The sequence below is a fragment of the Carassius auratus genome, chromosome 26 (genome assembly GCF_003368295.1).
Source record: "Carassius auratus strain Wakin chromosome 26, ASM336829v1, whole genome shotgun sequence".
Taxonomy (NCBI): domain Eukaryota; kingdom Metazoa; phylum Chordata; class Actinopteri; order Cypriniformes; family Cyprinidae; genus Carassius; species Carassius auratus.
Window position 1 is genome coordinate 13678489 of NC_039268.1, and position 15177 is coordinate 13693665.

A 15177-nucleotide genomic window follows, 5' to 3' on the forward strand; every position below is an offset into this window, starting at 1 on the left:
ATACAAGTAGTTTTAATTTAAAAAGCACATAATTTTCTAGATTTGATGTTTCCATTGTCTTCCGCGTTGAAGTCCACCACAATCCCATCATGCTGTTCGCGTCGGATGACGTGTCTGAGGAGTCAGATGCTGCTACGCAGGCAGCAGTTTCGCTAGCGCTCGTGTCTGGATATCACCAAATGTTTGAATTCTGACACGCAGATCTACATTTCACGCATGTAAATACATCTAACGTTACCGAATCCTTAACTAGTCGGTCGAGGCAAAATGGTCGTGTTCCACCGTGTCCGTGTTGTATTTGTGTTGCTGTTTGTGTGCGGGTCTCTGCGAGACGCGCTGAGTTTCTATCTTCCTGGTTTGGCCCCGGTGAGCTTCTGCGAGAAAGAAGAGAGCGACAAAAACAGCGACGTGCCAGACTGCAAGGTAAATGTTCATGTTAATGCGCATAATACACAATTTCATTAAAATATTTGAGTTGTGTCGTGTTTCTCTGCAGTAAGGTATCTATGCTGCGTGCTGCTAGCTTGAAATGCTATTGCTGGGTGTCAGTTGTGGAAACGCTGTTGTCTTGATAAAGATTACGGCTAAACCTGCTTCTATTGTCGCTTTCAAAAACTTTGTATTTCCTATAAAACTGACTTTCGCATGTCTGGGAACCTGCAAGTGTAACATGTTCTGTTCATTCACATGTCCCTCTCAAACTGGACATTGACTGTAAAGAAATAACTTATTTTCCTTAGAAATAAAATAACGTATTCATTTGCTAAACCGGTTTTGCTCCCAAACTGCGTCTGTTATACCGAACACTAAAGGAGACGTTAGGAATAATATCAGGGACTGACAGCTTCAGTCCTTATTCAGTTTTCATTGTATTATTACCGAGATAAAGCAGCGTGAGCGCACGATTAATAATTAAAAGTACCTTTTATATGCATGGTTATTAATAAAAGTGGTTCACGAATGAATTTGATAAATCACATTGACAAGTTCTAAATTGTCACGACGTCATATTTTTTTTTTTTTTAATTGTGCAGTGTATTCATATGTGTAATATGATCAGTATATCTCTGTACGCGAGGGGAATAGCTGGTAATTGATGACATGTAAACTGGTTCAACAGGTGTGACATGTTTTCCCTTTTATTTACATATTCTCATGTGGGGCTGGACCATTATACTCCGTTAACAAGCATGCATATGCAAATATATGTTGAGCAATATACTTGATTGCTTGAAACTGTGCCAAATTTCATACTATCATCATCCTCAAGTGAGTTTCTGAAACATTTGAACTGTTTCCCCATATCTAATCCTATACATTATATAATAATAATTTACTGTAGTAGCCATGAAGTTTTTGTTGGGAACTATGGTTTACATTGTAGTAGGTTTTCCAAGCCCTTTGTTGTAATTATTTATAAAGTTTTTTTTAAAGATATCCTCACATGAATAATTATAAACTTAAAAGAGTGACCTTTTTTACACACAGAAAGGATTACGGTTAACATAACAACTAGCTATAACCTTTGATGCTTCTCTTTTTGACAGTCAACAATTGAGCTGTTTGTGAACAGGCTGGATTCTGTGGAGTCTGTTTTGCCCTATGAATACACAGCGTGAGTATAAAGTATACTATATGTTATAGTACTTATTCACTATTGATTTTTATTGGTAACTATTATTAGTTATTTTTTATAAAAAATGTGTTATATGCCTTTGTCAGTTTTATTAGTTTATTATTTCTTTTAAAAAAATCTATTTGGGTTTATTGTTATTGCAGTTTTAGTCATTTTAGTAGTTTGACTTATTTTATTTAAATTAGTGACCGAAGCAAAGTTTCTCATTTGTTTTTACATTTTTATATTTCGTATTTTTTTTTTTTTTTTCATATATATATATATATATATATATATATATATATATATATATATATATATATATATATATATATATATATATATACATATATATATACATACATATACGTATGTATGTATAGTATAAATATTTAAGTTTGTTTGGGCTTCATTTAAATGACTAAAAACCACTTTTAATTGTTTTGACTGTAATGGACAATGCTGAAGAAACTGCCCTTTTAACACGGTTTTGCTCAAGATATGCTATGCTTTTTGCATGGTTAATCAGTTTTGCTTTAGTTACTCTTTGAGTGAAAACCTGAGGAGAATGAAATGTAGCGAGGGTGTCGCAGATACACCAGAGGGATGCTGGAGAGGGAGGGGAGGAAAGTTTGAATGTAGAGACTTGTGCTCAGACGGTCTACACACTGAGGAGGGAGTGCTGTTATGTGAACACAGAGGCCTTTCAGTCACTCCACCCGCTGCATAATCGAATGGAGGCAGGAATGGCATAGTCTTCCTCACAATACATTCAATATGACATAAGCTTTGCATTATTAATCTGCCTTGCACTTACTGTGTGCTCAAGCTCCCAAGGGTGTTGTATCTCAATTAACATGAGACACAGATGGCAGTTTTCTTAAAAAAAAAATGCATCCAAAACAACAAATGTAAAAATGTTTTGCTCAAGGAAACTAGGCAGAAGTCTTCTTGTCTGGTATTTAATAAAACCATAATCTCTTGGGCTACCTGCAAGTGTAATCAATTAGATAAATATATTGTGTGTTTATAAGGAATAATGTACTTGTGGTTAGCCATTAAAAACAAAATCAATCCTCTTTGCGCCTCCTTCCGTTGTTTTGTACTTCAGAGCTTGTTTTAATTGGGGACTCTTGAGCTTTCAGCCATTTATCAAAGGTTTTCTGCCCATCATATATATAGTACATTTAAAGAGAGAGTTCTCACCCTCATGTTATTCCAAACCTGTATACATTTCTTTCTTCTGGAGAGCACAAAATAATATATAAAAAAAAATGTGACCCAGGACCACAAAAAAATGAGAAATTGAGATTTATACATCATCTGAAAGAAAAAAAACACACACAAGAAATTGCAATTTATTTGTAATCTAAATGCTGAATAATTAAGCGCTCTATCAATGTATGGTTTGTTAGGGCAATATTTGGTTGAGATACAACTATTTGAAAATCTAGAATCCAAGGGTAAAAAAAAAATAAAATAAGACCGTTGATCAATCTATCAGTGTTGTAATGTAAATGGATGGGAATCACGGCTAAAACATGCAATAAAACATACACAAACAAAACTTAGTTAAACCCTGCGGTTCTTGATGATACATTGATGTGTAAAGACACAAAACGATCGGTCTGTGCAACAAACCCGGGAAGTCACATGTAGGGGAAAATAAATAAATCAGTGCCGACGGTTTTGCATCTGTTCCCTCAGTTTAACAAATCGTGCCAACGGATTAATGAACCATACTCACGAATTTCCAAACCGTGCACTCAGTTTTTGGAAACAGTGCCATTGGTTTTTTAAATGAACATGTATTAGTAACTGCACTTATTAATGCAAAACAATAGTCTATTTATCATATATATGTTTGTCATATCCCTCTGAAATAATACTGCACATCGTAATTTCTATGAGTTAAGTTTATTTATATTCAAAGCATTTTTACACGTCCGATTAGGTTTAGGGATCCTAAAAACCCTCTGTTTTAGATAATGAGAATATTGTTCACTCAATTTAAGCATTTATCATGTCAATCATGTCACCTGATAAATGATTTAAACAAGAAACCCGTATTTGAAGTGCTGTTTTTATTTAAGAGCTGAGCCTTTTGATTATTGTTTTGTTTCTGATTACATCTTGATCATTTTTATTCTGTCAGGTTTGATTTTTGTGCCGATGAGTCCGAGAAGCGTCCATCTGAGAACTTGGGTCAGGTGCTGTTTGGAGAAAGAATCGAGTCATCCCCGTACAAGGTATATCACACAATGTGCTTGTAGCTCAGAGCTCGGCACTAGCAATGCCAAGACCATGGGATTTGTGCTTTGGGATTGCATTAACTGATACAGTGAGTGTAACATAATAAATCATGTAAACACTCATTATACTATAGGGGTTAATATAATTTGTGTACAGCGGAAAAACAAATGTTGCGATTGTCTTACAAGGACAAGTCATGAAAGCTTGCAACAGCCCAATTCTTTGGGTGTTCTAAGAACAAAGATATGATTATTATTGTGTACACAATGACAAGACTTTAACGGTGAAGAGGAGTAGTCGGTGAAAACTAAGGTGTCCAAAACAACACGAACTACTTCAATAAGCAAAGCCTCCGTATTCACCTTGGAGTTTCCAAGAATTTCACAAAGCCAACATCCGTGAAAGAGCTGATAAAACTTTAATGACAGAAACAGATGATAAAATGTGGTGTCATGATCATAAAACCTGGAGAGTTGATTCACCAAGATGAACTTCAATCTTGAACACCTGAATATTAATATTAAACGACAGTGGGCGAGGAGAGAAGAGAGAAGAGTGAGAAGCAAATTGCCTCCTCAAAACTCTCTGAAACAGCTGGTAGATATTCTGATAGACATCATTCCTCTGTACTTTCAGAACTGTATGAATCTGTTTTAAGAAGGTTGGAAGCTATATAAAAGGCAAATGGTGCTAATGTCTTTGTCTTTATTGAATTGTTGTTTTTACTATAGCATTTTATTCTGTAATCTGCGTTTGTTTTTTCTTCTAGTTTTCCTTTAAGAAGGATTTGGAATGCCAGAGTGTCTGTCCTAAATCGTACAACACCGAGAAAGCAGAGGATAAGGCCAAGCTGGAATTCCTCAAGAAGGGAATGCTCCTCAATTACCAACATCACTGGTGAGGCAGTCGCTCAGTTGCTCTCTGTGCTGAAACACAGCACTATAACAAAGCATAGCTCCTCATCACTTACTTGACTCTCTCAGGATTGTCGATAATATGCCGGTGACATGGTGTTATGATGTGGAGGACAATCAGAAGTTCTGTAATCCAGGCTTCCCCATTGGTTGCTATGTCACAGATACGGGACGGGCCAAAGATGCCTGTGTGGTCAATGTGAGTATCACTTACCTTGCTTTTCATAGGACATGTGATTGTTCGGTTTAATGCAAATTGTTCACACATTGGTTTCATTTTCATGTAGGCTGACTTCAATGACAAAGACACCTTCTACATCTTCAACCATGTGGACATCACCATTTTCTACCACGTGGTGGAGAACGAGGCTGCTGGTGCCAGACTGGTTGCAGCTAAATTAGAGCCCAAAAGGTATTTGAGGATGTTCTAACCAATAATAAGGCAGCAGAGAAGGGTGCAATTTAGCCAATCAAGATCCAACAAAAAGCAACAATGGATTTAAATATTTAATTGTCAAATTAAACATAAAGATAGGAGATTGGATTTAATATGTACATATGGAATGTGTTGTCTCTTTTTAAAGCTATAAGCAGAACAGCTTGGAGAAACCAGACTGCACAGGACCTCCCATGAGTCTGGGCAATAAGTTCAGTGGAGAAATCAAGATTTCCTACACTTACTCCGTCAAGTTTGTGGTCAGTGATTAAGATACTTCCATTTCAGCTTTAAAGGGTTTGTTTAAAATGAATATTCTGTCATCATTTACACGCGCACATGACTTTCGTTTATTTTTGGAACAGAACAATCTCTTATCATTTCTGTGAAACCATCTTTTTAATCAATTGAAAGTCTAGCCAATCAACATTTTCAAGCTTCATAAAGTACATAAAGACGTAAAAGTAATCCATGAAGATCAAGCCATTTAAAAAAAAAAAATGTTTTGTGATGAGAGACTAAGATTTAATGTTATTCAGGTGTTATTCGTCAGCTTCAGTCAGTTGAGTGTTGGTTCTGTTTAGATAGAGCTGCACAAGGAATCATATTTTAATCGTTATCACAACATCTGCTTCTCTTGATTTACCAAGCTCAATGTCTGCCAATATTTACACTGCTTTTTTTTTTTTTTTTTTCTTGAAAACGTTTCATTTTCATGTTTAAAACATATATATTCATTTATGTACTGAAGCTCAACAAAAGACAATTTGGAACGTGAGGATAGAATTTACATTTTTGGGTGAATTTACATTTTTGTAGTAGTTAATATACACAAAAACTTAAATCATTTGCATCTCTCTTTCTTTTCATTCAAATGGAGAGGTGTTGTTCTGTGTTTTTCCACAAGGAGGTGTACTGGTATCATATCACTTGGGGTTCCCAGCAGGGGATCTTCCAATTATTGTCTAATAAATATAACTCGGTTTTGTGAAATATGTAAAAAAAAACTTCAACCAAAGCAGCAGTTCAGCTAAACGTGCCATTGTTCATCTCATACTAGATGGATGAAAAAAAAAGATCATTACATTTGAAATTGTCATTTGAAAGGCTTTGCCGTCTAATCTTCATAACAGACTGTTATTGTTAAATTCGCTTTATATGCATGTTGTTATAGACCAGGCCTACAATGCATGAAGCTATTTGATCAAATATGTAAGTGTCTGTGCTCTGTCCCTCTGTCAACCAAGGGCTTCTTTTATTCTGTAAGAGATTGTAGACCCCTGCTGTAAAGGGATTTGTTGTATCAGTATTTCTGCAGAGCTCTTGTTTTTTGTGGATAACTGCTGTTTTGGTGTTTGCAGGAGGACAAAACGATTCGCTGGGCCTCTAGATGGGACTATATTCTTGAGTCTATGCCGCACACCAACATTCAGTGGTTTAGGTGAGATCACATATTACACACATATGGCCTTTCCCAAATAACACACTCAAAGTGGACATGCATTCTCATAAACTTACCCTATGCGTTTGCGAAGCACCATACATGCATCCTTTGCAAAGCCCACCTTGGTTTGGGCTTTACAGCAAACTAAAGTATGACCCATGTGAAATAAATCTTGTCCACAAATTATATAAAATCTATATATTCAATGAATGGATACTATAGCTTCCAACAACTCTATATTGTCTACAGAACAACCTCAGACGGGTTCAAAATCGCTTGACTAGTGCAAATGCAAGTAAAAAATGGAGTTGGCATGTAAATGAAACTGTGATATGCAGGACATGACCCGGTGTGTTCGGTGTCATTCTAAAACACAACATGCCAACCATCTTATCAAATTTGTAATGAGGACCATTTCTAAATCTGTTGCAAACGAAGGAGAAGCTTCAAGACCTCCCATTTGTTTCCTGCCAAATACAACAATAAAAGACGTTTTATGTTCACTAATTTCAGTAATATTCATGTTGTTTTTAAAAATACATTTATTGTTGTTATTATTATTATTAAATACTAATTTTCAAAAAAAAAAAAATCTATTCATACAGTACTAGTAGTGTGAAAGTAAATAGTATTATTGCTGTAGTAATTTTTCTATATTTTAATTATTAAAATTGAAGTATAAATAAACACTGAATAATAATAATAGTTGTTGTTATTAAATACTTATTTTTAAATTACAGTTCAATAGTATATTACAGTTAATATAGTAATATATTTCTCTATTGGTAAATTTAATTTAAATAAAACGAAAGTCTTATTTATAATAATAATAATATTATTATTGGTGATGATGCTGATTAACAATCACAAAAGTTAGATTGCAGGGACTGAGATTGTAATTTGGCCCAGGGTCCATATCCTAATAAACCCATGATGTATTTCAGCGAATATGTCCTAATGTTTAGCTAATATGTTCTGTTTTCTGCCACCAGTATCATGAACTCTTTGGTCATCGTTCTCTTCCTCTCTGGGATGGTTGCTATGATTATGCTCCGAACGCTCCATAAAGACATCGCCAGATACAACCAGATGGACTCTGTGGTGAGTTCAGCTCAACTGTCACATGTCACTGTCTGATATATGTGGTCAGTCTCTCTTATGACCTTATATTGTGTGTGCGTGTGTGTGTGTTTGGTACAGCCAAGTTTGGTCTGCCACATGATAGACCATTTTTATGTTTGCATGTGTGTATAAATGTATATAAGTGTTTTGTTTGTAGCTCATGAGTGTAATGTGTAGAATGTGTGTTAATGTACTGTTTGCCAGCAATGAGGGTCACACTGATGAGGACACATCAAACATCTGTCTTCACCCTTGAAATGAGTCATCCTAATCACAAACTTCGCTTTCAGATCTCTTTATGTATTGTATATTTGGGGTTATAGGTCAGACAGGCTCAGGCGTAATGCACACATCTGTTGCTTTTACGTGTTCTCTCTTTCCTGTGTTTCACCGTGGCCCCTCCCCCTCCCCTCACACATCATACTCATTAAGGACGGACCGAGAGTGACACAGTGTATCATTGGTCTGAGCAGCAGCCGGCGTCTTTCCTTTGATCTCTGTTAGCTGTAATTGGGCTGTAGTCCCAGACCCACGCCTGAACGGGGTTCCGTTAGCTCCTGCTATTGTTAAAGCCTCGCTTTTCCTCTCCATCTTTTCCAGGAGGATGCCCAGGAGGAATTTGGCTGGAAGCTTGTTCACGGAGACGTCTTCAGGCCGCCCAGGAAAGGCATGCTGCTGTCTGTGTTCCTGGGGTCTGGGACTCAGATCTTCATCATGACGTTTGTTACACTCTGTAAGTGTGTAGGCAGCTGAGCAATAAAGCAAAACGGGAAACTTCAAGCCCTGATTGATAGATGAAGACCAGTACCAGATCAAAACAGCTATTCATAACATAATAGTTTTCTTAGTTTTGCTTTAGAAATGTGTCTTTAGCATAAAGACATATATGAAATAAATGTACACTAAAATGAAAAAATTTGGGGTTCAACAAATACTCCTGAGAAATTAAATGTATAATGGTTTTCACAAGAATATAAAGCAGTACAAGTGTTTTCGACATTGGTGATAGAAAGGAAAGTTTCTTGAGCAGCAAATCAGCATATTAGAACGTTTCTGAAAGATCATGTGACACTGAAGACGCGTAATGATGCTTAAAATGTATCTTTGTATCTCATACGGACACAGATATTCGTTTTTTTTACTTATAATATTTCACAGTGTTAGTGTTTTTAAGTAATTAGATGTAACCTTGTTAAATAAAAGAAACTTTTCAACAACATTAAAAAATCTTTCCAACCCCAAGTAGTGAAAAATAGGCATATACATATTAAAAAAAAGCAAAAGCAGGCATAAAAAACTATTTATAAATATAGCAGTGTATAATGACAAATGTCAATTAAAATTCAAGAAATCCTTATAAAATGCAGTTTGACAGATATAGGATTCTGTTGAGTTTTAGATTCTGAACTCATGTAACCCTGACCTTGACGACATGTTTTCTCCCTGTAGTTTTCGCCTGCTTGGGTTTCCTGTCACCTGCTAATCGTGGGGCTCTGATGACGTGTGCAGTGGTGCTGTGGGTGCTCCTGGGTACTCCAGCTGGTTATGTGGCTGCCCGCTACTACAAATGTAAGTTCACAGCAGAGGATTGACCTTTGATCTTTTATCCTCCCTTCATTAGGGCTGTCTGCAGTTCGTTAGATTTAATTAGTGTCAGAGGAGCCCTTTACACGAACAGACAGGCTACACACCCCTGCTGCTTTTTTGCTTTAGTTGTGTTCTACAGCTCGTGCACAATACAATGAGAGCTTACTTTTCTATTTACTATGATATCAGTTGTAGATCCATCTGCTGAGCTCGGTTTTAAACCATTTCGAATGACAGAAGTGTAATTGTCCCCTTTGATCTTCTCTCAGTTTTTCCATTCTGATGAGAAACTGAATCATAATGGACATTTATGAGTTTACTTTCAATCGTTACAACATCGTTACTTTTTTGTTATTTTTTTTTTTTTTTTTTTTTTCATCGTCCATCAACCAACAGTCTGGATGTACAGGATTGTGATAGATCCTAGGCAGTATCTCAGTACCTCATGGCTTCTATGCTTCTCAATGCTTTCCTTACAATAGTGCAAACTATATAATAGTATCAACAGGACCTTTTGCAATGAAGGATGAAATTGTGACTGTTCTTTTTTGACAAAAAAAGATGAATGTGACAGTTTTTAAGTGTTAGAATCTAGAGGTGGTAACTGAAAGAGTGCTAATAAGTTTAATGAATTCCAGCGACTGCTTTGAACTCAGTAATAAAAAACAAAACACATTAAAAATATAACTTTTTAAAAAATCTCTCACTGTAGAGTCTGATTCTGATATATTGATGTGTTACAAATTGAAATGTGAGGTGAACTGCTCTCTCTCTCTCTCTCATTCCAGCGTTCGGTGGGGAGAAGTGGAAGACCAATGTTCTGTTGACAGCATTTCTCTGTCCGGGGTGAGTAAATGAAGAAATACATCATTTGAATTGAAGTTTCAGTACATTAAGGAGTTAAATGTAACCGTTAATGGACCATTTTGCACTTTGAAATATTGTGCATTGACATGTACCTTAGATAGCTTGTTGTGAATATACATTTACATGCTTTTTCAGGGTGGTGTTTGCTGATTTTTTCGTAATGAATCTGATTTTGTGGGGCGAGGGTTCATCAGCTGCCATGCCCTTTGGCACTCTGGTGGCCATCCTGGCTCTGTGGTTCTGTATCTCAGTGCCCCTCACCTTTATCGGAGCATACTTCGGTTTTAAGAAGAGTGTAAGCTTGCTTTACTTCCAATTTGTTTCGCAAAAGCCGAAATTTTTAACTTCTGGTGTAAAAAAAAAAAAAAATCCAATTATCCTTGTTCCTTTTTTTTTTTGTTTTTTTTTTGTGTGTGTAATTTTGGTTCAATTTCAGGGCATTGAACATCCTGTGCGGACCAATCAAATCCCCAGACAGATTCCAGAGCAGTCATTCTACACCAAACCTCTTCCTGGCATCGTCATGGGTGGAATCCTGCCATTCGGCTGCATCTTCATCCAGCTGTTCTTCATCCTCAACAGCATTTGGTTAGTGCTGATGATTAACGGTTCCTATGATTACAAAAGCAAATGAAATCAAGCGTCTTTAAAAACACTTGCGGTATTATTGAAATATTGTGTAAACCATTGATATTGCAGGTCTCATCAGATGTATTATATGTTTGGCTTCCTCTTCCTGGTCTTCATCATCCTGCTCATCACCTGCTCTGAGGCCACCATCCTCCTCTGCTATTTCCACCTGTGTGCTGAGGTAGGAGTACACACAGCAAGATCCATATTACATATGCAGACGTGTGACAGTATGCATATTTTTGAGTATCGTGTCTTTTTGTTTTTTTCATCTGTTTTGTGTTTTGCTGTCTCTCAGGACTATCACTGGCAGTGGCGCTCCTTCCTCACCAGCGGATTCACAGCTGTTTATTTCCTGGTCTATGCCATCCATTACTTCTTCTCTAAACTGCAGATTAGTGGACTCGCCAGCACCATTCTTTACTTCGGCTACACCATGATCATGGCACTCATCTTCTTCCTCTTCACAGGTCTGTATGTATGTATGTATGTAGAGTTAAGGTGCAGACGCTAGTGAAACTGCAGCGACATGTTGTGGGGCGTCAGAAGCAGAAGTCTCTTTCAGACCAAGCAGATTTTTGTTGCTCAGCGCTGCCAATTCATGTGACGAATGTGAAAATGAGTGAAAATCCCAATCACACAAATTGCTTTGTGGATTTTGGCACAAACTTTTTTGTAAACTGGTCATAGAATTTTGTTGCTCAGCTTTCATGGAAAATTAAACAGCACTTTCAACAGACAAAACTTCACAGTAGTTTGAGAGATTTATACTACTAGATCGTGATATGTCATTACCATATTAGAAAATGACAAATCTTCTGGTACAAGATCATTCACTTCTAAGGCTACGTCCACACAAAGCCAGAGCTTTCCCTATCCAATCTTGTTTCCCCCTTATCTCAAGAAATATCTGCGTCCACACGAAACTGGCAAAAAAACTATGTAGTGTACATGCCAGATCAGTTTGTGGTGCAGTAATTCTGCCACAGATGCACTAATAACGGAGAAGAAGACTTGAATTATGCACATAAACCTAGAACCTATGTTAATGACAAAAACATAGAACAATACATCTGTTAATGTTAGTTAATACAAAGACAATCGTTCAGTGTTTGTTCATGTTTTTGTTGCTGTTAAGTGACGTAGCGGTCTGACTAGGGGCAAGACGTGGGCTGATGATGCAAACTGAAATATCAGTTTCACTCTCCCAAAACGCTGGATTCGTGTGGACGGAATGGCTATACGATAAAAAATGTTTGCGTATGCAGCGAAACGTGTCTCCGTGTTGACTAAGACGGTTTTTTGTACTTTCATATATTTCTTTTACCTGTATTTCAGTTGTAATTATGAAAACATTGCTTATTTTCAGAACTTGTTTAACAGAAAGTGGAAATATCAATACATTTAAATGATTTAACCAGAATTTATTTAACAGTAATGATTCCAGATAGTCAAGTGGGAAGTTTTAGATTCCAAAAATATGATGTCTTGTGTGCTGTTTTGACTGCAGAAATCAGTAATGCTTCGGGTAATATTGTGTACTGTTTTAGTAATCTGGATCTCTTGTGTGTTTTTGCCTCCAGGTACTATTGGATTCTTTGCCTGCTTCTGGTTTGTCACCAAGATCTACAGTGTGGTCAAAGTGGATTAAATGAAAGCAATCTCATATGAGAATGAACTCTGAGCGCTGTTTAACTTTATCTGTTGCCACGGCCACTCTGCTTTACACCAACAACTGAAACAACAAATTCCATTTACTTTGCCCTGTGTAGTGCATATTCAACTGTTTGAAGAAATCAACGCATCTGCTTCTTTAGTTGGAACAGAATACAGCAAACATGCACATAGGCCACTGCGACGAGTAATAAAGATTTGGAGTTTTCCCTTGTAAATATTACTTGCTTTTTTCTTTTGCTAACTTTGAAATGGAAGGGTAATGCATAAATTACAAAAAGAAAACTAGCTCCAGTTATTGAATCTTCATGGTGTCAGAAGTATGATTTTGTAAATAGCCTTTTTTCCTTGAATGCATCAAAAAAGAAACTAGAGATTAAAAATGAAAATAATTCGTTATTAGTTGATTTAAGAGTGAGGCTGTGTGAAATTTCATTCCATCATGTTGATACTGTAAAATTACTGTTTGCGCATTCTAGTATATAACAAGTGGGGGGAATGTCTATTTAACTTTTTGTTTGGTCTTTTTTTTTTTTCTCTCGTTGGCTCTGTTCATGCCTCAACACATTGCGTGCCTCATTATCACAAGAAAATCAAGACTGTTTCATTTGGTTAAGAACGGGTTTGTGAAAATGTGAAGTTCCCCGTTCATAGATGGGGTACTGGAGTGGAAAGGTTTTCTTTGTACATATATATGCACAGCATTTAAACGTGTGTCCATAAACTACATTTGGTTGGTTGGCTGCTCAGTTTTGATTTTGTCTTCTCTGATTTTGAGGTAACGAGATTACAAGAAAAATGTTAAAAATATTAGAAATAAAACTTCCTCGTCTCCAAAACAGCAGTTCACTTGTTTTAATGTTTGAAGTTATTCTCTGTGTTGATAATTTTTTCCCCTTCAAACAATGCTTTTTGTATCTTGCTCTTCCATAATGTTAAACATTTCTATTGTTAAATGACCAGTAAAAGGGGTAGCAATCTGTACAAGTACAACCTTGAGACCATCAGCACATCTTTATCTATTTCACTTCAGAAAAATGTCCACACTTAATAAGAACGTGATATTTCCAGAAATTATTTAGCTTTTTGTAGCATGTTACAATCTTTTCAGTTTCAGTTTTCATTATTTTCCTATTAGAGTCCGACTTTGGAGTCCTAAAGCCAATCCTAAAGTCATAATATGTGTGAACAGAATTGAAGCGATTCCGCAGTGCGTTCAGGAAAGGAGGACACGAAGAAAATGCGCCCTTTTTTTTTTTTTTTACCAATTATGTCTTGGCTTCATCGGTGAAATAAAATGGAGAAACTATAAATATTGTGTTTAAAATTACATATCTATTTTAATTGTTGCATAATAATGAAATTCATACTTGCAGTCGTCCGGTTGTGATTACCTGAATCGCGTTTTTCGGTCCAGCACCCCATTACAGTTAGGGCTGTCAAAAAAAAAAAAAAAAAAAAAATATATATATATATATATATATATATATATATATATATATATGTGTGTGTGTGTGTGTGTGTGTGCCTTTGTTCAAATGTGCTGGAAAAATAAAATAAAAAAAATTAGAATTTTACTTATTTTGTTGACAAAAGCCAACAAATAAAATTAGCAGCACTATGCACTTTTTATTTGCCTGAAAAAAAAAAAAAAAAAAATCATGGCCACATTTTACACAAACACACAAGAAAAAAACGTTATCTAGTATCTACTGACATGTACTACATGTTCAAATAAAAGTTTGACCATTTTTAAAAAGAAAATTAAAATATATCAGCCTTTAACTTTTTTATTTATTTATTTTTTTTAATAAAAGGATGAGTCAGAATGATCCATTTAAATGTATCTGCTCCAGTTCTACATACCTCTGATAACAAGGTCATTTTCCATCGACCGGTTGTATTTTTAAGTTGTTTTAAGTTGTATTTAACTATGCATGCATACATGACGCTGTTTTGTTTGTAGTTGTTTAAGCGAATTAATTAATTATAATTGGTTTATAGACATTTTCCACAGTCATGTTTTCGTATGTTTTGAATAAACGTGCATCATTAATATTTTGCTCGATGCGCCCTCTTGTGGCCTCAGGAGAGAAGCCAAAAGCTTTTCTTTACACCAATTGAAATATGCATTTTATATAAAAATGCGTTAGAATGACAAGTAGGTGTCACTATGTTCAATATGAAGATTTGTTGAGAGTCGAGAACAAGGCACTAATTTGCCATGTACATAGGCCTACAGATTTTTTTATTTTTATTTGTGTGTGTGTGTGTGTGTGTGTGTGTGTGTGTGTGTGTGTGTGTGATTAATCATTGCATTCTTCTGATGCGACTCACAGCTCCAGTAGTATGAAAATGTGTTAATGCTGTGTGTGTGTGTGTCTTTTTTGTTTATCTCTTCCAGATGGCTGTTTAGTCAATCTTTTGTTGTGCTCCTTTCTTTTGGAGGAGACCAGAGTTTTATGGCTTCTCGTAATGGGTCTGGCCTATATTCCACACCTGACAAAATGGTAACAACAAGCTTTGAGAGAAAGACGTATCCTACAGGAAAGGCAAGTCAGACAGTACTTTGAAATTTCTCTAGTGATAGTTTGCTGGCTAAATTCTTCCTGTCATTTTCGCTCACTTACACTGC

At 36.1% G+C, this 15177-nt stretch overlaps 1 protein-coding gene across 1 annotated transcript; it reads left to right on the forward strand.

Moving 5' to 3' along the window:
• Positions 1-267: 267 nt before the first annotated feature.
• On the forward strand, positions 268-13383 carry tm9sf2 (transmembrane 9 superfamily member 2). The gene is made up of 17 exons (XM_026204339.1): positions 268-423; positions 1548-1615; positions 3771-3864; positions 4638-4765; positions 4852-4981; positions 5070-5194; positions 5367-5478; positions 6580-6659; positions 7655-7763; positions 8385-8517; positions 9234-9353; positions 10160-10217; positions 10374-10533; positions 10675-10826; positions 10938-11049; positions 11167-11338; positions 12452-13383. Exons 1-17 carry the CDS (start codon positions 268-270, stop codon positions 12517-12519), a joined length of 1977 nt encoding a protein of 658 aa, XP_026060124.1. The 3' UTR covers positions 12520-13383.
• The last annotated feature ends 1794 nt before the right edge of the window (positions 13384-15177 follow it).

What these genes read in the sequence shown, in the direction of transcription:
- tm9sf2 (XM_026204339.1), top strand. Translation starts at nt 268, where the DNA reads ATGGTCGTGTTCCACCGTGTCCGTGTTGTATTTGTGTTGCTGTTTGTG. An exon ending in ACAACCAGATGGACTCTGTG is followed by an intron (nt 7,764 to 8,384) that starts GTGAGTTCAGCT and finishes CATCTTTTCCAG; the next exon opens with GAGGATGCCCAGGAGGAATT. An exon ending in ACAGCATTTCTCTGTCCGGG is followed by an intron (nt 10,218 to 10,373) that starts GTGAGTAAATGA and finishes ATGCTTTTTCAG; the next exon opens with GGTGGTGTTTGCTGATTTTT.